General features: G+C 40.5%; 1 protein-coding gene across 1 annotated transcript in view; it reads left to right on the forward strand.

Moving 5' to 3' along the window:
• The window catches only part of MPDZ (multiple PDZ domain protein), a 153,417-nt gene that overhangs the window by 19,861 nt on the left and 107,839 nt on the right, over positions 1-25,717 (forward strand). Inside the window, 7 exon segments of the mRNA XM_006881297.1 lie at positions 12,721-12,927; positions 14,314-14,453; positions 16,270-16,483; positions 17,756-17,884; positions 18,200-18,409; positions 23,355-23,469; positions 23,750-23,838. Of these exon segments, the coding sequence (XP_006881359.1) occupies positions 12,721-12,927; positions 14,314-14,453; positions 16,270-16,483; positions 17,756-17,884; positions 18,200-18,409; positions 23,355-23,469; positions 23,750-23,838 (1,104 nt within the window).

Here is a 25,717-nt window from a genome sequence, read left to right on the forward strand (position 1 = left end):
GTGTGAGTGTACTGTCAAATCAGATCTGACTGGTACAGGAGGAGATTGTCCCTCCTTCCTCGGCAGAGCATCTGGTGGATTCGAACCATGCGCCTCTGGGATTGTAGTTGCAGCTCCTTGCCACTAGGCCACCAGAGCTCCCCGGGAAGCACTCTTGATCCTGCCACGGACACACTTGGCACAGTGGAGCCACTGTGACATGTTTTGTTTTTGACAACCCCATGAGAACTTTAGGTCTCACAGCACGCATCCCTCTTGGTCAGCCTGGGGACAAGCCACATGCAGATTTTGGTGCTTTCTGAACTTTCTTAGTATAAAGGTAGCCATTTCTGTTACCAGGATTTTGGGACAGCCTAGTTTTGTTAGAGGTTATGTTGTAGGACAACTCACCATACTGAGTTGCTGGGCCGTTTTGAATACCTCTACACAGCGTCTCCAGAAGAGGGAGTGTGGTCTTCTAATGTAACTGTCCCCACATTTTAGAGATCAATGTCTTAACGTTACATGCCCAGTAATATTTGACTAAAGGAAACTATGTCCTCATAGAAGATAAGGAAATATTCTTGTTTCATCTGAAAACATTTGTCCCTTTTAGAACTGGCTGCTCCCTTTTGTTTAAGAGCTAAACCACTTTGTGTCAAAAATAGTCTTGTCACGTTAAGCTAATACCTTTTGAACATGCAGTTCAATTTCTTTAATTAGTTTTAAAAATAAGGATCATTAAATCAGAGTGCCACCATCAATTATCGGGCAAGGGCTTGCCTGTTGAGCAATGCAGAGGACCTGTGGTCTAATCAGCATTACACTGGAAGATTTATGGGGAAGGCCGTCTCCCCAGGTTCCAAACTCGAAATGAAATCCTATTATGTATTGTATGTTTTGGGTTGTTTTTTTTCCTCTTTCTGTGATTTCTGCCATTTTCGGTGCTGTATTTTACTGAATACTCTAAGCATCTTATCCGTCTTTCCATTTCATATTTGGGACCAGTTCCAGAGAGTGTTTTACAGCATTTTTGTAAATTCACAAGAAAATAAGCACATTTCTTGCAAGTAGAAAAGACAAGGTGCAGATTGGAGGGGGGAAAAAGGCTGCATTTCTAAGTGGTGCACCTGTGATGGCAAATTCCCCAGGGAATGCTTCATTGCTTATTGCTCATTATGCTAAGAGAAACAAACAATGAATTGGGAAATTAAACTAGCAGTATGTGCTTATACGTTTGTTTGAAACAACAGAACTGTAAAAGCAGTGGTCATTTCTGCAATGTACAGATTTAAGAAACTAACACATATTTACCTTTACAATGATAGAACTTAATATCAATTAAGTATGTGGAAACAAGTCATTTTATTCTTCTATAGGACTGTAAATAATTTTTTTAATAATCAAAATAAAAATGCTTTAGGAAATTTAGTTTGATACTAAGCAGTAGTATTTGGAGATAACTGTTAATACAGCTTCTACTGGAGTGATTGATGTTAGCCATTAAAAATGCAGCTAGTATCAGTGTCTTTTTCAATTAACGACACAGAAGAAGAAATGAAACATAAGAAGTAAATACTTAAATATTTTGTGGGAGTCTTAGTTAATTTTCATATTTGGAAGCACTTCATTGGGTTAAAATTAAAGGTATCAGATCATATATTTATTATGGTCAACATATTTAAGACATGGACTTCTCAAAACTTATGTAATTGCATTAATTTCGCAGGCTAGCTACTATTGAAAAAATCAAAGTAATTTTTAATTTTGAAATTTCAACATCAAATAGACTTGGTTTGGGTGAGAAAAACTTGGCTCTAGTGTATATAATAACAATAACTACATTATCTTAGTGTCGGTTAATGTGAATAAGTGTCAATTTTAAGTATTCATACGTTTTGAGAAAGGAAAATATAAATGATCGGTGGATATTAAAATCCATGTGATTTGAACTGTTAAAAGATTCATTCTGTAAAATCAGCCAGTTGAATTCTGGTTAGCTTATGAATTGTCATCTACCCAAGTACAGTAGAAGGGTCTCATCTGCAGATATCTAGTTCTTATATTTTACGTAATGTTAAGGCTAAGGCATGGTAACTTAGTTTTAATTTAGTTGTGTGGTTTGTTTCAGTGCTTTAGCTGCCAATTGGTGATTTTAGGAAATATACTTTTTTTTTTTTTTTACTTTGTTGATTTATAACTCCAGCGAGACTTAGGTACTGATGCTAATAGTTTATCTGTAGTTTTAGTTTAATTTCCGTTGTCCATAGTTATGCTATCTGCAGCTGTCTATCTGCAGCTGTTTACAGTTTATACTTCTTCATTTCCCATGTTCTCTTTGTGTTATTGCTTTCTAGCTTAATTCCACTTCAGTCAGTGAATATTTTCTGAATAAGATCAGGTCTTTGAGCCCATTGTTAGAGCCATGGTATCAATCAATCAATCAATCTTATTGAAGGTCTTCCTATCTTACTTTATTGTTGTTGTGAGGTGCTGTTGAGTTGAGTACAACTCTTCGTGACCCTGCGAACAATAGCTCTGAACCCTGCCCTCCCTTGTGCCCTCCTTGAGCCCATTGCTGCAGTTACTGTGTCAATCCCTTTGGTTGAAGATCTTCTCTTTGGCTGATCCTCTACCTTTCCAAGCATGATGACCATCTCCAAGCAACATGCCCACACCCTCCCCTTTTGCAGCCTTAATGCCCTTCTCGAAGGGTTGACCCTTGCAACAACATGCTCAAAGAATGTAAGATGAAGTTTCAGTATCCTTGCTTCCAAGGAGGACTCAGCTTTCACTTTCTCCAAGACAGACCTGTTTGTTCTTTTGTTGGTGCATGGGATATTCCGTACTTTTCTCTAACACCACAACTTGGAGATGGTGAAGATAACACAGCATAGGGCTAGTTTCAGATCTGAAGTTCTTAGGGTCACTATGAGTCGTGGGCAACTCAGTGGCATAAAACAGTAGTTATACAACATATAACTACTGTGTCCTGTAGCATCTTCATACAACAATAACAACAGTAATAAAAGGTTAAGACAAAAGGATTGAGGTTTTCTTTTTTTTGTGAAAACAGATTAGATTATTTAAGGAAATATATAGGTAAAAGAACAAACAGATAATTGTGGGAGAAGTTGCAGCCAGGGTGCTCTTTGGAGGCAAAGATGATGAGGCTTTGCCTCATATACTTCGGTCATTTTGCCAGGAGGATGTATTCCTTGGAGAGGGACATGATTCTCAGAAAGGTGGAGGGTGGGTGTTGAGTGAGGAGAACATGGTATATGAAGGTGCACAGGGCCAGGAACATCTCTCTGAAAGGACCAGAAGGAGGGAGACTAGCAAAGACCTCTACCTCCCCAGAGCAGAAAACAGTTAAAGAGCCCTTAGCCCAGCCTCCTGGTGCTGTTAGAGCCACATCAACAGTAACAGATTTGTTTATTGCTGACTCACAGACTCACAGTTGTGGTATCAAGAATGAGGTCAATTAGGGAAGTGAGTGGGAGAGGCAAAGAATATCCCACAAGTCCAGATTTTAGTCTTAACAGTTCCAAAGCACAGTAGTCCAGGCTCTGGTTCCAGTTCAGCAGTCAAATCCAAATCATTCAGCAAGGTGTACCTGCAAGCAAACAAGTATCAGGCAAATTATAAATCAGCTTCTCCTTCAAGCATCCAGCAAGAACAGCAAACACCTTTAACCTTTATCTCAGGGCTCCTCAGCTTACACCTTGCTACAGTTTCTCCACAGCAATGCCACAGTCACTCCAACACCACCACCAGAGTCTTGACAACAGGCCTGCTCCAGTCTCCCTCAAGTCTTGATGCTACATGTCTTGATTGTCTCAAGTCTTGCCGCCCTGTGTGAAAACATATTCTTTCTCTTTTCCTAATCCTACATCTGTTGGTGATTTGCAAGACCATGCGTCTATAGTTAAGGTAGCTGGAGGAGGCTAACTGTAGTGGCTTAAAAATCCAACATTTAAGCAGACACTGTCTCGCTTTTCTTAGCCATTATTTTTCATTATCTGAAGGATCTGCCTTCCTCTCACCATCAACTATATTTAGGGAAATAGGTCAGCCAGCTGATTTATTCCTTGTATCATAATCTCCCCATTTTAGATAAGCCACTTTGTAATTTGCCCAGTCCTATCAAGCAAGTTCTGAGTAAACGAACATATCTTTTTCTCAGAAGCATCTTCTGTTAGAGTTGAATCTGTGTCTATAAACAAAAGTCGAGTACAGAACGGCAATCAATACTAGCTCATAGAATGAAATATCTCCTCTTTATCTGGTGGGTCTGGTCAACACATCACCAGCCATCCAAGAATAGGTCAATAGGGGCATCAACCACAGACTTGAATCCACACTTCTTTTTGTATTTCAGACTGACTGGTCACCTCTCAGTCTCAGCCCCACACAGGCCAAATCAACACTTCAAGGATCCTCAGGACCCCCTGCTCCCAAAACCCAGCATCCCCTCCTCACTGTCCATCATGGAAGGTGGATAGTGCTGAAGGAACAAGTAAAAACTCAGCCTGTCTCTTCATCACTGCATATCTCCCCTTCCACTCGTCAAGTGGACCCAACTGGGTCACCACGAGTTGAACATACTTAACAGCTTCCTTTAACATTAGAAGTCCTGGAAAGGGAGTTCTCTGATGTTTCCTCCTTCCTCTCGTCAAGTAGACCCTGGTGGTCAACATGAGTTAAGCATACTGGTTAGCTTTTTCTTGCCTCAGTTTCATTATAGAGGTCATTTTTCTGCTTGCTTGCTTGTTTTCAAATGTAACTCTCCTCCAGGTGCTGGATGGAGCTTAATCTTTCTTTAGCTCCATACTTTATACCAAATTCTATTACTTAGGTCAGACTAATCCTTTTTTGAATACCCAGTGCTATCCAACTGGCTTACATTTTTCCTCTTAATTATAGTATGTCCCAGTCAACAAAAACCTCAATCATTTTTTCAGTATGTAATTAAATTAATGAAAACCTTAATCATTTTTCCAGTATATATTAACATTATAATACATAAGAGGGGTAAAAAGCATCATACACAGACTTTTAAAAGAAATTCTCAGATTCATCTTCATACTCTTTTGTCTCAGGCCATAAAGCAACTTCTCAACTTTTATTTCCACCTTAGTAACAGTAAAAGTAACCTGTTAGGTTTTTCTCTCCAACATTTTTTGAAACAAATAGTAATCATTTTACCGGTACAGTTTTCCAGGCTGCACATTCAGAAGAGCAAACTGTGGATCTGTGAGTCTGAGAATTAATCCCACTTCTGACACCATCTGTCTGATGAGGGGAAAATGGTACATGAGGCACAGGGCCAGAACATCTCTCTGAAAGGGCCAGAGGGAGTGAGAAGAGCATAGTTCCTTACCACCCCCGCGGCAGAATCAAAGAGCCCATAGCCCAGCCCCAGGCTGCCTTCAGAGCCACACCAACAGCAAGAGGTTCATTTATTTGTTGCTGAATCACAGACACATCGTTGTGGCACCAAGAATGGTGTTCACTAGGGAATTCAGTTGGAGGAGGCAAAGAATAACTCACATGTGGTAAAGGAGAGGCAGAGCCTTGCCCAGGTGGATTGACATGGTGACTGAGACAATGGGTTCTAATGTGTCGGGAAGTTTGAGGTTGGTACAGGATAGGACAGTGCACCCGGAGATAGGGTTCAAATCTGTTGTTCATAGGGTAGCTATGGGTCGTACTTGATGTCATCCAATAACAAACAACAACAACAATGATAAAAAGGGAGCTCTGGTGGCTTAGTGGTAAGGAATGATACTGCTAAAGCAAAGATGTGTGCTTCAAATCCACCAGCTGCTCCACAGGAAAAAGATGGACTGTCTACTCTCATGTGATTAATTGCCTTTGAAAACCCACCGGAGAGTCAGTTATGGACCAGTTCCAACTCAATGGTACATAACAACAATAAAGTAGGTAAAAAGGAGGGGAGCGCTGGTGGCCTAGAGACAAGGAATCGCACTGCTACCCAAAGACACTTGGTTTGAATCCACCAGCTGCTCCACATGAGAAATACAGGCAGTCTACTCTTATGTGATTTACAGCCTCTGAAAACCTTCAGGAGAGTCAGCTATGAGTCATTTCCAACGCAATGACACGCAGTAGCAGCAACAACAAGTCAAAAGAGGTTCTGGCAGCCTAGTGCGTACTGTTCTAAAGTTGTTACGCGAAGGGTTGAGTTTCTGGCGGTTTGTGGCCACTAGCTGCTCTCAAGGAGAAAGATAGGCAATCTCTTACCCTTAAGATTTACAGTGACTGTGAGTGGAGTCAACTGACAGCAGTGAGGTCTGTGCTTTTTTGTGTTTTTTTTTTTTTGAGGTAGGTGAAAGATGGAACAATTATTGATAAATTTTGTCTGGGCAAAGTGTGAAACATGGAGAATTCAGAAAAAGTAAGGTACGGTTTATTTGGCAAAAGTATAAATAAGTGCTAGAAATATCACTCTTTCTTAAACTAAGTGAAATTTAAAATAATACTATTATCTAAGTTTAGGAACCGACCTTTCTTAGAGTCTTATGCAAAGTGAAATTCTCATCCATGTAAATATTTGTGAATAAATGTACAGGTTTTTAAAACTAAATGAAGTGCATAAGTTGTGCATTTCTTGAATTTTCTTTTCTCCTTTACCAGTCATTTTCCCCTAATCAGGGCTGATTATTACTTGTTCTGACTGCATCTAAGGATAGGGCTTCTCCTATTCTTCTAAATACTCAAATGGTGTTCTGTCCTCCCTTTTCACAAATGATTTACAAACTTTTAAATGGGTTTTAAATGGGGCAACTGAAACAAAAAAAACCCCTTGTGTCTAATATACTAAGACTAATTAGAATCAGTAAATTAAGTTAATATATTTTTATTTATTCAAATCTTGAAAGCCCTTTGTCATGAAAGAACAGAGCCAGAAGTTTAACCAAAACCAGATAGTTTTTTGGTGACTTATTATACAGATTGTTTATCTGTATATAAAAATCACCAGATATTTGTGTCTTTCTGTTTATTTTTTCCTTTATAAACTGAGTGTGGGAGTCAGGTTCTCTTTATTCAACGTTCGCAGAAAAGATGCTATGAACAAACCTCTCAAGGCATATCAAATGCGTTCTTATTTTTAGAAGGACGTTGCAGTTCAGAAAACCATTTTAATAAGCAGTGATTGTGATTTATGGGTGTAAATAGTTGGAATTAAGAAAACTGCTTGGTGGCATAATGAAATGATAACTAAGCAGCGCAGTCTTCCAACATTTGCTGTGAACATTTAGGTTGATTTCAAGGGCAGTGAGCCATCCAGCCACTAACAGGTTTCAACCAAAGGCCACTGCTCTCCTCAGGAGAATGCCTGCCTTCCTTTTTCAGAGCTACTGGTGAATCTGAACCATTGACCTTTCGATCAGCAGCCTGATGTTTATGAACCAAGCCATCAGGGCTCCCTTTAACAAGTTTAGAGAAAGACAACAGTAAATACGAGGGCCATATTATGATTATAATACTATTGTCCTCACTCTGCTAGCTTTATTCTGAGTATCATCCCATCTGTTGTTATTGGAAGCTACCAAGCGTGTCCTAACTCATACCGACCCCACAGGACAAGATCTCTGCTGCCCATAGAGTTTCCAAAGCTGTAACCTCTACAGGAGCAGGTCACCAGGTCCTTTCTTACACAGAGATGTAGGAGAGTTCAGGCCATTGAGTTTACCATCCAAGGGCTTAACCATTGTGCCACTGGGCTCTTCTTCTTCCTATCTGGTTGTCCAGAGCATCAGAGCTTCAGCTTCACAAACAACTCGACATAGAAAGCCTCTGTTCGTGGTCTGTGATTTTGTTCATCCTGTCTTCCATTAGCACAAGTCCAAATATTCTTTTTCTGTGCAGACATAGCAAGCATAGGCTCGAGGTCCTGGTGTGTGGGTGCCTTAGCCTGTCACAGATTTCATTATGCCATCTGCTTCAACCTGAGCCGTGTGTCTTCTGTTAGCCGACTTTATTGAAGTTGCCATGGCTCAGGATGAGAAAAAAAAATCCGACTTGGCATAAGAAACTAGCTTTGGGGTGGGGGGGGGAGAGAATAATAATTGAACATGCCTGATGTAGATTTTAAAATAAGCATTTGAAAGGATTCCCAAATGCCTCTTTTCAACACACTGATTTCTTTTTTATCTGAAAATATAATAATGCCTGATACAATAGTGGGATTATTGGTAACTCTGGTAAATGAATTCATTTTCTGTTTTATTAAAAGGATTGTAGCTAGGATAGATATTAAGTCAGGGAATGCACTCTTCAGTACAGGTGGGTGACATGTTACAAAATGTTTTGATAGCTCGTCTCAAAGGAAGCTTTTTTACTGAATGTCTCATTTCTAGAAATGATATCTATAATGAGTGAATGTTTTAGGTATAATACAGAGATGATAGGAACACCATGGTGGAAAAGTCTGTGTCACAGCTACTTATTTGATGAGGTTCCTTTGTGCATTCTTTTCACATGGAAAATTGAGATAACTTGAGAGCTTGTTGGGAAGATTAGAGCACACTTATAAAAATGGAGTAACATTTCTTCTACAAACGTTTGTTCGAGAGACGAAGTATACTGTGGGGATCAAGTGGTCCAGTTGACCTGGAGAACAGCTGATTCAGGTTGAACACTCAGGTGTGTTGTTGAGCGCTGTGTTGAGTGGTCAGGGAGGGCTTCCATGAAGGTGCCTGTTATGGAGCACCCCTGAATTGTGTAAAGAAATAAGTCATTTAGATAGTGTGTCTGGCTGGCAGAGAGATCAGCTTGGCATTTTGAAGTATGGCAGTGAGGTGTGGTGGTGAGCCATGGAGCTGGAGATAAGTGGGAAAGAGGTAGAGATAAGAATATAGGCTGGAGAGTGATCGAAAAAAACCATTGATACAGCTCTGCTAATAAATAATGGTAGATTTGAAAATCACATTCCAGTTATAGAAACACAAATTTAGGACTGGCTATTTGCATGATTTTATCAATTATTCAGCTGTAATTTGGAGTTCTTTTTAATGTGTGTACACAGTATTCCCATTTTACATACGTATGACTATTTGACCCTGAAATGAATTTTGGTCTTCACAATTACTTGCTATTACTTGGAGAGCTGGACAATGACTAAGGATGACAGAAGAAGAATCAATGCCTTTGAATTGTGGTGCTGGAGAAGATACTTGAAGATACCATGGACTGCCAAGAAAACAAATAGGTCTGTCTTGGAGAGGGTGAAACCAGGTTTCTCCCTGGAGGCTAGAATTTTGAAGCTCTGATTCACCTACTTTGGGCATGTGGTCAGGAAGGACCAGTCCTTGGAGAAGGACACCATGCTTGGAAGGGTGGAGGGACAGTTCAGGAGAGGAAGACTCCAGATGAGATGGATTGATAGAGTAACTGAGACAATAGGGGTAGGGGGGTCACAGTCAGTGAGACTGGCTCAGAACAGGGCAGGGTTCAGAGCCACTGTACATAGGGTCGCTATGAGTCACAGGCGACTTGACAGCACGTAACAACAACAACAACAACATGACCATTTTTTCCCTTTCCTGTACTTTAAACATTGTACCCTTGTAGTTCACTAAAGTGTAACGATTGAGAAGAGTCCTCCAAACTACCAGGTCTTCCCAGGACTTGTGACATCAACTGTAAGTGAAAGGGAAGAGTTTGTATAGGATCATGTTCAGTTTAGTCAGAACCTCCTTTTTCTCTTCTCATCTGCTCTGTGTGATTACCAGTGAGTCACGACTGACTCATAGTTGACTCTCTAGTGGGTTTTTGAGGCTGTGCGTTGCATGGGAGGGAGTCGGCCATCTTTCTCCCTCAGCATAGATATGATGGTGAATTCAGGCCACCAGACGGGTGCGACCTTTTTGTTGATGGTGCAGTACCCTACTGATTATGCCACCAGGCTATCAAGTAGGAACGGACTTACAGCTGACCCTCCAGTGGATTTTCAGAGGCTGCGCATGGCATGGGAGGAGATTGCCCGTCTTTCTGCCTGTGAACCCCTGGTGGATTTGAACCATCAGAGACACCACTTTGGGTTACCAGCACAACTGTCTACTGACTGTGCCATCAATAGGAGGACTCACAGAAGTCTCTAGCAACTACTCTGTTTCTCACTGCTAGGAAAGGTTACAGATTAAAAAATCAGATGAAGGAAAAAGTTCATGGCCCTGTCAGTGACAAGTTCTTTGTTGTTGAGCACTGTAGAGTTGAAACCCTCCGATGGGTTTTCAGAGGCAATTAATTGCTTGGGAAGAGATTGTCCATCTGTCGTCTGCGGAGGAGTAGCCGGTGACCTGAAACCGTGAGCCTTCGGGATTGCAGCACAGCTTCTTGACGCTAGGCCACCAGGTCCAAGTGCCTAAATTTCTCAAGTCCTGAGGACATGTTAGCATGCCGGCATGGATGTGTGAATGTACACATGGAATATTGCTGAACCAGGGAGCTGACTCTAACTTGAGTGATCGGAATTTGGATTGATGCTTCATTACTTTTTGTATGTACCAACTATTTGGAACCAACCCATAGCTGACCCTCCAGCAGGTTTTCAAGGGCGTTTAATGACACAGGAGGAGAGTGCCCATCCTTCTCCCATGGAGCAGCTGGTGGATTCCAACTGTGTGCTTTCGGAATGCAGTGCAGCTTCTTGCCACTAGGCCACCGGGGCTCCCTGCTTCATTACCTACACATGATTAATTGATCACCCTGTGGTTGAATTCCATCTCCTGCCTCCTTCCTCCCTAGAGATTGAGCTCATATTACCTTGGCTGAAGGGTTCACCAGAAATCGCCTCATCAGCACGAATGAACAAGTGTTGTTAGGAGTAGTGTGTCTATTTGTGCTCTATTGACTACGTAAAGTATTTGACTGTGTAGATCGTAATGAATTGTGACTAACTGAGAAGAATGGAATTCCAGAACACTTAACTGTGCTCATATGAAACCAATACTTAGATCAAAAAGCTGTTGACCAAACAGAGCAAGGGAACACGGATTGATTTAAAATCAGGAGGTGTGAGTGTCAGGGATGTGTCCTTTCTCTATACTTACTCAGTCTGTATGCTGTGCACATAATTCATGCATCTGGACTCGATGAAGAAGGGGAATGTGGGATCAGAGACAGAGGAAGACTCATCAACAACCTGTGCTGTGCTGATGACACGACCTTACTTGCTGCAAGTGAGGGGGATATGAAACTCTTGCTGTAGAAGATTAAGATCTCCAAGCCTTTGGTGTGGATGACATCTCAACATCAAGAAAACACAGGCTGTCTTACAGGTCCTCCATCTCATTCTGTCAAAATCCTTATAGATGGAGAGAAGATTGAAGCTGTCAATGATTTTATCTTGTATAGATTAATAATCATCACCTCTTAGTACTAGAAGTCAGGAAATTAGGAGACATTGCATTGGGCAAGTCAGCTCTCGGGAACCTCCCCAAGATACTTAGGAGTAACGATGTTTCATCTTCTCAATCATCTGTTACACATTAGAGAGCTGGAGAGTGAATGAAGATGACAGAAGAAGGATTTATGCCTTTGAGTTGTGGTGCTGGAGAAGAGTGCTGAATAGCCCGTCGACTGCTGAAAGAACAGAAAGATAAGTTTTGGAGAAAGTGCAGCCAGAGTGCTCCCTGGAGGCAAAGATGATGCTTTGTCCCTCCTACTCTGGACATGTAGCTAAGCAAGGCCATTCTTTGGGAAATAATATCAATCAGAAGATGAGTGGGAGATCCCGAATGAGATGGGTATACACAGTGGTTGCAGCAACGGCCTCGAGTGTGTCAGAGCTGATGAGGACGGCACAGGACAGGACACGGTTCCCGTTGGCTTTTCACAGAAGTGCTGTGAGTTGTACTTGAGTTGACGGTACCTCACAGCAACCACGGCAGTCAGAGTACGATGCCACTCTTCCCCTCTGCAGAAGTTCCCTGCTGGGAACACAGAGCAAAGAGCTACTTTGGCGCAGGTGAAATTTCATTCTTTCTTATATATTAAAATAAAAGTCCCAATGGAAAAGAAATTAAATGACTCTTATTCAAATCCAGTCTGTTTGAAACAAATAGGTTGCTCAGTGTATATTCTACAGATGTGTAATGCTTTTCTTACCCCGTCCACGTAATCATACTGTAAATATTGTTTATTTTGCCTTTATAAGGTCCCTGTATGTTTATGAAGGTATATATTTTTTATTATTATTAAGAACATCTACAGAGATTTTGGAATTCCATTCATTCATTGTTGCACCAAGGTGTATATTTTTGTGTGTACTTGAATGATTTCCCTGAAGCTGAGCAATGGTGATTTCTTCCATCTGGCAAGGAACTGTACTGCAATCCCAAAGGCACGCAGTTCGAGGCTACCGGCTGCTCCACAGGAGAAGGATGGGCAGATCTCCCCCTGTGTGATTAACTGCCTCTGAAAACCCACCAGAGGGTCAGCTATGGGTCGGTTCTGACTCTATGGTACACAACAGCACAACAACAATAAATAATCCTTATATATTCACCTTGGACACACACATATATATAATCTCTTTGCATTTCCATCCTTTTTTGTTCCTGAAATAAGTGTCTGGAAATAAAATGAGCGGATAGGGGTGTGGCTGTTTTGAAATTCCGCATGTGCTTTGCTACTTCTCCTTGAGCTGTGCTTCCTCTGGAACAGTTGATGAGGCTTCAAAATTATTCCTAAACTCCACATTACTCCTAGGTAAACAGTGCAGCCCCTACGACTTTAAATGTCGAATACAGCCACACTCCACATCTCAGCCCAGCTCTGGTTCCTGCCCTGCAGAATGGACCATTTGCCTTGTCCTCAAATGGTGGGAATGGAGAACCCGTGGGATCTGGGGCTTCTCACCCCAGTGGGAGACCAGCCTGTGAAGACTTTGACCAGATGATCAAAAATATGGCCCAAGTAAGAACACTCTCCCTTCTTGATATGATCAGGTGTACAGTATCTTACGAGAGTAATCAAGTCTCTGGCTAACTTGAATAGAGTGATAAGTATAACATAGAGAAAATAATCAAATGAAAAAGTTTATTTTATGAGAGCTTAGCTGGCTTTAGGTATGTTTATTAAATTTTTTGTCTTGACTCTCAGTTAGTCCTGAGTGTGATATAGTGTATTCCAGAAATCTTCCTCAGACCAAATAAAATCTCTCATTTTATATAAGATAAAATGCTCTCTTAGAAAAATTATTTCTCCTTTCCTGTCTTTTTTTCTCTTTGGACAAAATAATACTACTAATAAGGTGACCATGTACTGCTGTTGTGCAGAGAGTTTTCATGGGCCCATTATTTCTGAAGTCGACGGCTGTCCTGCTTCCTTTGATGTCAGAGGTCACACACTCTAGATCTAACCTGGTTATTGAAAGAGAAGAGAACTTGAAGCACTTAATAAAGAATGAGAGTATAGCCTTCAGTGTGGATTATTCCTTCACACAAAGAAAACACTCCTTACCACCGGACTGATAGGCAACATCTTGATAGATGGAGAGAAAAGATCAAAGTTGTTAAGGATTTCATTTTACTTGGATCCACAATCAACATCCGTGAAAACAAAAGTCACAAAATCAAAAGACATAATGCATGGGAGGGAAATCTACTGTCACGGAGCCTTTCAAAATGCTGAAGAGCAAACATGTCCCTTTAAAAGACTATGTTCCCAAGCTGAGCCACAATGTTTTCAGTTACTTCATATGCATGTAACATCTGGACCATGAATAAGGAAGATCAAAGAAGCTTTGGGGCCTCTGAATTGTAGTGTTGATGAAAAATATTGACTCTCGTGTGAACTGTGTAAACAACAGAGCAGATCTGTGTGGGGAGAAGTCCAGCCGAGTGCTCCTTCGAACTAGGGATGGTGAGACTTGGCCTAACGTTCCTGGAGCAGCCAGTTCCTGGAGGAGGAGTTTATGCTTCTCAGGTAGTTGTTATGTGCTGTGGCGTGAGATCCTAGCATGGCTGACCCTCCAGTGGGCTTTCAGAAGCAGTAAATCACACAAGGCGATTGCCTACCTTCCTCAGAGCAACGGGTATGCCTCAGGATTGGTAGCGCAGCTCCTTCCCAAGAGTGGCCTCAAGGAAAGGGAGCAGGTGGACTGGCACGGGGGTTCCGCCGGTGGGGTCGAGCGCAGCCAAGATTGCAAGGATGGTGCAGGCTCAGGAAACTTCCCTTCGTTGTACTCGGGGGTCGTTGTAGGTTGGAGTCGCCGATAGCAACTGACGGCAATGACAACAAGAGCACTGTCATTGCGGTACATGGCACTTAATTATGTTTCCTGCTTTGTGTCCTACAAAGGGCTGCCATGTGGAAGTTTTCGAGCTCCTCAAACCCCAAAGTGGAGGCCTCGGGTTTAGTGTTGTGGGCCTGAGGAGTGAAAACAGGGCAGAAGTGGGCATCTTTGTGCAGGAGATACAGGTGGGCGGTGTGGCTCACAGGTGAGGCTCCTACATCTTCTCTCTTGCCACCAACAGAAGGTGTCGACCACCCCAGGAGGATCTGAAGGAAACAACACAAATGAGGAACACCCGGCAAACAGAGCACTGAGTGTGATCTGTCATTAGCCAGTTTTAGTCCTTAAAGGAGTCTGCTGGCTGATATGCTGGACTTGTGAGCGATCCATTCAAGTTCGCCGCAAGCTGCCTCAGAACTAGGTTTGGTGCTCTTCTTCTCAATGATCAATCATTGCAGCTGTGTGGAGGACAGTTCCACTCTGAAACACATGGTGTTGCCATGAGGCAGAACAACTCAGAGGTAACCACTTAAATTCTTGTGGCCTGGTGGCAACAAACTGTGCTGCAGTCACAAAACCATGTAGTTCGAATCCACCAGCAGCTCCATGGGAGAAGGACGGGCAATTTCCTCCCATGACATTTACTGCCTCTGAAATCCTGCTGTAGGGTCTGCCATAGGTCAGCTCTAACTCAATGGCACAGAACTAGAACAATAGTAGAAAGAGGAAGCTCTGGTGCTGGCTTAGTGGTAAGGAGTTGTGCTGCCAACCCAAAGGCATGCAGTTCAAATCTACCCATTTCTCTGCAGAAGAAAGGTGAGCAGTCTCCTCTCTGCAATTAATTGCCTCTGAAAACCCACCAGCAGGTCCGCTATGGGTAGTTTCTGACTTGACAGTAAACAACAACAGAGTAGAGAAAGCAGCTCATTCAAAATAAGAGGAACTTATAAATATAGTTACACTGAATTACTTTGTAGAAAGAAAAGAAAGTTCTGAATGAATAATCACCATTTGTCACTGTTACTAGATGGGTTCTTGTATGTTACTGTTGTTGTTCAGTGCCGTCGAAGTCGTAGGCAACTCATAGCGACCTTATGAATAAAAGTCCTCTACACTTGCGGGACTTTCCTCCTTTCTCCAGGTTCATAGGGTTTCTGGAGGCAAGCTGTTACAGAAGTGGATGCCACCCCTGCTTCCAAGCTTGTTTGTTTTTGGTTCTTGTATATTAAACTTATTATTTATTTATCTGTCATTTGTATACAAATGGCCCCTGTATAGTTATCATACTCGTCTCTCATTGCTGTTGATTTGGACCTGACTCATACCTGATCCCCCACTGGGTTTTCAAGACTGTAAATCATATGGGAGGAGATTGCCCATCTTTATCCTGATGGTGGATTTGAACCACTAGAGGGGTTCAGCCTTTGGGTTACCAGAGCACTTCGTGTGGACTATGTTACTCACAGAACTTAGGTAAATACAGGCATTTGTACTTTGATTTTTTTGGCCAGCGCAGGCACATGGTGGCACAGGTGCTGCTAACCCGAAGATCACAAGTTGCTTCCACCAGCAGTTCTGAGAGAGACAAAGGTGTGAGTTCGCTACCTTAAAGCTGCCAGTCTGTTTCCAGTTGATGTGTAGGGCCTTAGTCCTAGGGCTTTGCTGAGAGGCAGAATTAACGTGGGCCACCAATTAGTTTTCATTTTCAGATGTTAGAAACACCAAAGATACAGAGAGAGGGTTGAGTAAGTAGCTGGAAGAAAAGCATTTTTAATCTGGGAGGAGAAGTAATTAGAAGTGGCACTGAGTTTATCTTGAACAAGAGTTGGTTACCTGGAGCCAAAATACTTTTTTGGAAAGAAATAGAGCTGGGAAGAGATTTTAAGAGAATACAAGTTGGAAAATAGAATTCAAAGCAACCTGAAAATACTGCCGACGGAGCAGTCATTGTCAGGAGAGCTGTCATCTGTTTCTTTTTCTTTTCTTGTCCCCCCCTATCTTTGCCCCCCAATCCTTGACAGAGATGGAAGGCTAAAGGAAACCGATCAGATCCTTGCTCTCAATGGGCAGGCACTTGACCAAACACTTACGCCCCAGCAGGCTGTCAGAATCCTTCAGAAAGCCAAAGAGAAAGTCTAGCTCATTATCGCCAGAGGCTCCTTGCCGCAAGTCATGGGCCCCGTGGTGTCCCGCTCTCCATCTGCGGCCAGCACCATCTTGGCTCACTCCAATCCAGTGAGGACAGGTCTTTACACAGAGAAGAGCGTGGACCTCTCATGGCTTGGCATGGTCCAATACCTGGAGTTCGTTTGGAGTTTGAGTGTTCTTCCCCCCTACTCCAGAGTATTCGTTCTTTAATCGTGATTACATTTAAAAGTTTCTAACAGCCATTGCAGCTCTGTGTCTTAGTGGTAAGGAATTGCACTGTCAGTACAAAGGTATGGGGCTCAAGTCCATCTGCTGCTCCATGGGATAAAATAGGGAATCTCCTCCCCTGCATTTTGCTGCTTCTGAAAACCCACTGGAGGGTCAGCTATGGGTTGGTTCCACTCGACACTTACACAACAGCCCAACCTTTGTCTTTCATTATATCGTTTTTCCACTCAATTGCATTTCTCCAAGAAAATTCAGACTTTTGACAAAATTGGCTTTATCTGTAGAGAGAGATCATCTTGCTGGCGCTCTGTAAATGATGGGATTGTACTGGACAGTGAGCGGTCGGTGACTGAGGAGTCAGCTGATTTGGAGCCCTGCATATAGGCAGGATTCTGCAGAAGGCATCTTTAACTGGTAACAGTTTCCCCCTTGATCTTTTTCTCTTTTTAAATTATTTTTTTGAAGGAAGTTCTGCAAAGACTCTTGCAAACCATTGCCTATTTTTAGCTGGTTAAATGCAGTTAGTTCATGCCACATATTTTAGCACATTTTCAAGTGGAGCCAGTTCTTGGAAAAAGACACCATATTGGGGAAGACCATCAGAAGAGAAGAAGACCCTCAATGGGATGGACTGACATGCTGATTTCAACAGTGTTCTTGAGCATGGCAGAGCTTGTGAAGATAGCAGGAGGCACAGCTCGCTCCACAGCCCCTGAAACATTAGGGTGTGTTGGTGATTTCAACGATAGTAGTATCAATCTGCTGAAAGTGTACAGGCAAGATAGGCAATCCCTGGCCTAGAGTTTCAGAGCCTCATTTAATACCATCCTTGGAGTTTCTTTCCATCCAACTTGTTAGTCAAATGCATTACAGAGAATTTCAAAATATATATGTACGTTTCTAACCCCAAATCAAAGAATTGATTTATAAAGACACTCATAATAAAAGAAATTATGTTGAAAAGGGAAAATAAAAATGCATTTGGCTTACCTCAGAATCTGCTTTCTACAGAGTCATTGGAATGAACAGAAGCTGGTTATAATTTTGGGATTACCTATATAGTGGAAGGAATAAAGGTACAGCATTAGACTCATTATTATATCTGATGTTCATGCAGAGTTTTGTTTTCAGGTTCACTGGCAGCACGTGGAGACCATTGAACTGGTGAATGATGGATCTGGTCTGGGATTTGGCATCGTAGGAGGAAAGACAACTGGCGTGATAGTCAAAACTATCCTGCCAGGGGGAGTAGCCAGTCAGGTAAGCCACATCAGTGTATCTTCCTGCTGTTTCACTAGGTAATAAGGTGTCTTCCTTTATTTTTTCTTTGAGAAAGAAGAAACTGTGGTCTTCCATAATGTCACAGGTACTGCATCAAATTTACTGGAGAAAGCTATCTGTCAAGTGTTCAGGAAAACTTTAGGGAAGTTACATTTGCAAAAGAAACACTGATCCTAAGTGGTAGTTAGAATCTCAGTCTCTTCCCATTTTTTGTTGTTCTTGTTCCCTCACCTGGGATTTTTGTAACACAGTCAAAGTACTACGAGGATGGTTATTCTAACTCTTGTTGTTCAGCATGGACGGCTGTGTAGTGGAGACCACATTCTAAAGATTGGAGACACCGATCTCGCGGGAATGAGCAGTGAGCAAGTTGCACAAGTCCTCAGGCAGTGTGGGAACAGAGTGAAGCTGGTGATTGCCAGGGGAGCCGTAGAGGAAACCGCAGCTCCAGCCTCGTTGGGCGTCACTCTGCCCCAGCCCCCATCTTCCTCACCAGAAATGCGGGTAAGTTTGTGGTTTGTTTTTTTTAAAAATCATTAATTTAAATGAAAATTTACAGAGACTATGGATTTACATTCATTCATTGTTGCACTTTTTCTCCCTGCCCACCCCTACCTCCAATACACTCTTCTCTTTGAAAAGTAAAAGAAAAACTCTTTCATTGTTACACACACACACACACACACACACACACACACACACACACACCCATACACACACCCATGCAGCCTTTGTTCTGGACTCCTGTCATGACAAAAATACCTAATCACATATCCCTTTTAAACATTTTCTCCCTCAATTGTTTCAATGCAGTATACATTATTTATCCCATCTTTCTCAATCTGCCCCTAACCCCAATGTCAGTCCTGTTTCACAACAGTGGCACTATGCAGTATTTGTCTGTTTGTGACTGAGATATTTCACTCAGCATAATGTCCTCCAGGGTCACCCATTTTGAATAATATTGCATGAGTACCTTGTTTTTCAATGCAGTGTAGTTTTCCATTATGTGAATATACCACAGCTTTTCTATCCATTCGTTTGTTCATGGGCACTTAGGTTGTTTTCAACTCCTTGCTATGCGGTTAAGTTTTGATTAACAGTTAATGTGAAGGTCAGATACAGTAGTGCTTCGATGACAGTAATGTTTATTTAGAGACTAGACCTATATGGTCATATATATAATATATGGTCATATATTAGTGTTAATCATGAAACTCAATTCAAAGATAAATGTGGTTGAGCCCTTACAGCTTTCTATCCAGTAGGAATACTGAATAATACAGATTTTAAAAAAGTTACTTTTTTTAATGTAAAAAAGTTACTTTTTTTAATGTAAAAAATATTAGATTTTTACATTGCCTTCTGTAAAAATTTTTAAATCATCACATTGCCATTTTCTAACATGTTCATAGGCCTATTTTAAAATTTGGATAGAGTGTGAGAGGATTATTTGCCGCTGATACCTAAATGACTAGATCTTTCTTTTACTTAGATCTCTGTGAGGTAGATTTTAAGCTCAAATCATTCCTGTTCCACAGTTTTAAGAATTTTTCTCTTTCAAGTGTGTGGGTTTGAGGACTGAAGCTGTTTTGTTAGGGCTGAATAAAGCTTGCAGAGTCTTTCAGTGTAATTGGTTTAAGGTATGTCATAGAACTGTTATCAGATGTTTAATAAGCAGGCATCCCCTTGACCCTGTTACACAATCTTTTAAACAAAAGTCATACTTCTGAGGCTGTAACAAAAGCTTTATTCAAAACCACAGCAATCCATCTTTGTCTTTGATTTGATATGAAAAAAGCTGGAATATTTCAAAATTTTGGAATGTAGTGGTTAAATAGTTTATAGGTCAAAAGTTTATGGTGGAAAAAATAGCAATGAAATATTTTTATCCAGAAGTCTCTTACATTTTTAGAATTACACCAAATTCCTAAGTAAACTTTATAGCAAATACAAGTTTTATAGTCCTTTCCTATTTATATAAAAAAAATTCTGTGCTTTTTTGTATTATTTTCTGACTAGTTGCTACAAATTCTTTTTTACATATTCTCACTTCCTCCATAAGCCCTTTCATACTTTATTAGAGCACTTGAAATTTCAATGAATCCGTTGTTTCTAGGGTTGAGTTTGGTTGCTATTTTTTTGCAAAAAAGAAAGAAGTAAGGAAAGCAAGCTTGTTTATGCAAGTATTTAAATGGCATTCTTTTGTGGTAAATAAAACATTTTATTCAGCAATACATAAATGAATGCGATACCGAAAACCACTTGATGTAATTGAACGCTTAGAAAAATATCTATTCTGTGCGTATCATCATTTCTGAAGCTGGTGCCCCTTTTAAAACCATTCGATAGTCAAATTGCCACCCTCTAAAATAGCACTCGCATAAGTCTTATTAAAAATAGAAAACACATTTGTTTCAATTGAAGCAGATTTCATCCTGTCATTTTCTTGTAATTATCTAAACTTTAAACTTTTGCTAAGTTTGCACAGATAATTATGTGCAAAGAAAAAAATTTATCAAACTTTACTATAAAATTGTATCTTATTTACACGGACTGTTTATAAGATGTCTTGAGAACTTGCTTCAATACAATCAGAAAATGCTTGAGCTAGCCCCCAACTGTATACGTGCTAGACCCCACAGCGAGAGCTCCACTAGACCAGGTGTCACCCAGCCTGCTAGTTCATGGAGCCACCCCTTCCATGGACTGACCCCTCCCATACCAGACCCTCCACAATCCTTGGTAACATTTTAAATCATAGAATAATAGGTGATACAGATAATTGCAAATTGCTTGAAGGTAATATTTCTGTGGTTATACTAATAATGAACTGCTTTGTAAAATCTTTCTACGTAGAATTGCGACATTATTAGAATAATATGAGTAACTGAAAGGCTTTAATGAACTGCTTTGTAAAATCTTTCTACATAGAATTGCGACATTATTAGAATAATATGAGTAACTGAAAGGCTTCTTAACAATCTTTCTCCTTTTCCTTCACTACTGCCTTATTCTCAAATTATTAATATGTTTATAAATAATAATCACCACTACATTGTTGCTAACACAGTGGAAAATTTGAAAGAAGCCCAGTGATTGCAAAACACGGAACTAGACTCGCCACGATGGAGTCAATTCCAGTCATAACAGCTCCATCAGGTGTCGGAGGCTGCACATTGTAACAGGAGGAGGCGGCGGCCTCTTTTCTCCCTCAGATTCGATCTGCCACAGACATAAGCCTTTTGATGAGCAGTGTGACGCTCTGTGGGCCACACTGGCAGAGCTCCTCCATAAAAGCGCTGTTGTTGTGCTGTGTACCATCCGCTTGACGACCTGAGGAGTCTTTGTGGATTCAAATCACCTGCCTTGAGGTTGGCAGCACAGTTTCTCACCCACGAGGCCACCAGTGTTCCCCTAAAAACAAATGGCAGCAACACAAACAACAGTCCGTGCTTGTAATATGTGCAGGTGAATTTGAAGCATCCTTATAACTGGAAAGATAACTCTGACCACAGAGCCTTGGAAGAGTTACAAAGAAAATTAGCATGGAGATCTAGCTTTGGAGGTGTTTTGATATATGTGTGTGCTGCATACATGTAAACCAGGAAGCTCTGGTGGCTACTGCAAAGAAGCTGTGCTACAATTCCGAAAACATGCAGTTTGAATCCACCCCGAGGAGAAGGGTGGACCATCTCCTGTGTGATTTCCTATCTTGCCACTGAAGGGTCAGCAGTGGGTTGGTTCTGACTCCAGGGCAAACATCAGCATCATGCAAAAACTACTTGTCTGTCTCTACAGAAAAGAATGTGTTTCTTTTAAAATGCTACACCAAAATTTTACAGAGGCATTTTGGCATCACCTTCTTTGATGGTGTCACTTGATATGATTCATATCCCTGAACCTCGCCAGTGATGTCACCTCCTGAAACCTGATCTTCTGAGCTCTTCCTGTGTTTTCTGTAGCACCTGATACACACACTTGTGTATCATGCCAGCACCTTACTGATAACTCTTTACTACTCAGTTAATATTTATGTGGTGAAACGATCCCTTCAATTCAGCTTACGATATATAATAATACAATTAAAAAAAGTCCTAACAAAAGCTGACATTTGAAAAACCTACTTTCATTCCAGGGTGTCAGTGCAGAAAGGGATGTTTTAAATAGCTTTAAACTATAGTCTTTAAATGATTTCTCATACTGATTTATCAAATTTCAAAACAATAAATGAGGAGAAGATTTTAAATAGTTTATCACTGGTTTTCAGAGTAACTCAATAGCAAATTAATTGCCTATCTGGAAGTTTGACTAATGCATTCATTGTGTTAGATGCAATTATCAATTTAAGATAATAATAAAATGAGGAAGGAGGAAAATGTGCAGTTTGGTCTACTCTGACTCATAGCACACTAGCATTTCCTGTATAGATGGTGCTCTTATATTCTGTTGCAAACCAACCAACCAATGCCGCTGTTGACCAGTTGATAGCAAGTCATAGTAACCCTTCACTGGGGTTTCGAGGCTGTGGTTTTTTAATTGTTATTTTATTTTATTATTTTTGTGTGAGTGTACCGTCAAATCAGATCTGACTAGTACAGGAGGAGATTGTCCCTCCTTACCCGGCAGAGCATCTGGTGGATTCGAACCGTTCGCCTCTGGGATTGTAGTTGCAGCTCCTTGCCACTAGGCCACCAGAGCTCCCCAAGGCTGTGGTTCTTTAGAAGAGAAGTCTGCTTCTTTTCCCCCATAGAACAGTTGTTGAGCCCAAACCTTCAGTCTTTCAGCTTGCAGTTTACCATCCAATGCACTAAGCCATCAAGGCTCTTGCAAAGAACGTATCACTTCAGAGCCAGAACTCTGCAACTGGAACCTTCTGGGTTTGAATCCCACTTCTACTGTGACCGTCCATCTTTGGAAAATTCTCTCTGTGTCTCAGTTTTCCCCAAAGTTAACAAAATTATTTCCTCTGTCACGTAGGCTTACTCTAAGAGGAGATGAATTCAAACATCGTGATTCTCTGCTAGGTAGAATGTCCTCAGTGTTAGCTGGATTTATCATTATTATTATTACTATCCTGATAAATCCTCAGATTAAGTAGCAACATACATTTGCAGCTACTTGATTTAAAACATAAACTGTTTTCAGTGTACTACATCTCAGCTCCTTTGCAACTGAAGATGGACAATCTCTCAGAATAGTAACAAACTGCTATGCTTTTAATTCTGGGTGTACAAATAATAATGCCCTTCTTTGAAAAGATGAGTTTCACCATTGTTACTGAAATGGCTTTCTGAATATATACCTGATGCTCAGTCCATGTCTTAATGATGAAAGGTGTGATCCCTATAAGAATTCTCAGTGAATTTCTGACACCTGCTTACATCACATTATTACCAAGAAAAAGAAAGCTTGTTTTGAACTTACATATTTGTGTATTGTATTTTAGGTCGATGCTTCAACTCAGAAAAATGAAGAAAGTGAGACATTTGATGTGGAACTCACGAAAAATAGCCAAGGATTAGGAATTACCATTGCAGGTTACATTGGAGATAAAAAACTAGGTGCTTATAAATGTTCACGTTCTTTCATTGTCTTATTAAATAATGAATAAATTATATGTTCTAAGATTGTTAGATAAACTGGAAAGTTCTTTTGGAATCATTTAATGTAAGCAATTCTAATTTTGCGTAAAACAGATAAACAATTTTCTTTTTGTGTAGCCTGTATCCACAAATACTTTTGTTTATATGGGTTGTCAATATCTGTCTATGGGAAATGAAGATTTTATACTTAGGGAATGAAGGGTAGACGTTCTGACAAATAACCTATTTTTAATCTTAGAACCTTCAGGAATCTTTGTAAAGAGCATTACAAAAAGCAGCGCTGTTGAGCATGATGGAAGAATCCAAATTGGAGATCAAATTATAGCAGTAAGTGACACATTTAATAATAGCTTTGCTGATTTCTATGCTTGAGAACTACATTCTTCTAGTATACTCAATTTTAAAAACTAATGTAATCTCAATGTTAGCTACACTTGAGTAATTTAAGGCTAATATTCCCATTAGCTATTTTATTATTTTGTTGAAGTAAAGTAGACTTCTGGTGAATGCAGTTCAAACATTTGGGACTTCTTGCTTGAATAAAATCTGGTACATTCCATTTCTGTTTGGAATGAATCTGTTACATTAGTTAATATCACACTTGGATTTTATTTTCCAGAGTTTCCAGAGCTAAAACCTTTCTTGTATCTGAAACTGATTTTGGCATGTTAATTCCTATCATTGTTGCTTTGGATCAGCAGACGGACACTGTTATTAGCTACTCCATAGGCAGTGAATTCATTAAATGTAATAGTTTCATCCCTTCTTAATCTAGCTCACTGTTATTAGGGAGCTCTGGTGGCCCAGTGGTAAGGAGAGCTGCCGGTACAAGGGCACACACTTTGAATCTGCCAGCTGCTCTCTGGGAGAAAGACGGAGGGTGTCTTCCTGTGTAATTTACAGCTTCTGAAACTCCGCTGGAGGATCACCTAGGAGTGCCTCCTTCTTTTTGGCACAATGAGAACAATATTATTGTTATTATCTTGAAGGCATGGTCATCCATAAGTTGTAAGCAGATAGCTCTAAAGTGATTTGCAAAAGAATCCTGTTTTGTAATGAACCAAGGAAACTGGAGTTCTCAAACTACCCAAGTACTCCCCTGAATGGAGATTCAAGAGAAGTTTGCACACAGAGTTTCCTAGTCAAGTCAGTTTAGGACAAACTATGGGTGATAAGATGTCTTAAAAGTTCCCAATGAACACTGTAAAATTGAATACCCTGACACGTACGTACTGCCTTAGAGAAATCTGCTTCACCTTGATATTTTCTAAACTTGAATAATTGTAGGGTTTTTCTTTTCTTAAGCATATATTGATAACATTTGGAAATCATCATGGGAAATGTTGATTGTAAGCCTCTGTTGTTTCCTTGTGATCGTCGTAGTAATAAGAGCTCTAAAGGAGAGAGATGTTGTCTCTGTTCTCTTTTCAACTCTAAACAGTCTCATTGCTTGTAGGTTTTTGTTTTTTAATTCCAACTTAGACTTCTTAATCAACTTCTTGAAAGCTAATCTAAAAATGAAGTTTGTTTTAAATAAAAAAAAAATAAAAATGAAGTTTGTCTATAAGCTAAGCTGTTGCATGCTGGAAATAAGCTTTCTCTACTACTGTATTTCAACTTAATATAATACAATAAAAATTATCCATTTTACGATCTGTGATGCATTGTCTGCTGAGAAGAACAAGACATGATCTACTGATGAATAGCGAAGACCAAAAATGCCTTCAGAACATCTCAACATGTAGAAAACACAAAATCTCACAGCTGGAGTAATAAGCGACGCCTTGATGAATCCCTAAAATATCAACATTATAAAGAATTGTTTTTGGATGCCCCATCAACAGCTGTGAAAGTTGTAACCAAGAAATCAAGTAGATATTATAATGGGCATATCTGCAAAAGACCTCTTCAAAGAGTTTAAAAAGCAAAGACCACCAGAAAGACTAAGGTGCACCTGAGCCAAGCCATGGCATTTTTATTTAGCTGATACACATGAAAAAGCTGTACAAAGAATAAGGATGGAAGACTGAGGAAGTGATACCTTTGAATTCCAACACTGGAAAAAAATATTTAACATAAGGCCCCAGGAATAGATGGCATACCAATTGAAGTATTCCAGATAACAGATGTTGCCCTGGATGTGCTCACCAAGTTGTGCCAAGAAATATGGAGAACAACCACTTGGCCAACTGATTGGAAGAGATCT

Source organism: Elephantulus edwardii, unplaced genomic scaffold, assembly GCF_000299155.1.
Source record: "Elephantulus edwardii isolate Elephantulus edwardi_28Jun2011 unplaced genomic scaffold, EleEdw1.0 scaffold00014, whole genome shotgun sequence".
Taxonomy (NCBI): domain Eukaryota; kingdom Metazoa; phylum Chordata; class Mammalia; order Macroscelidea; family Macroscelididae; genus Elephantulus; species Elephantulus edwardii.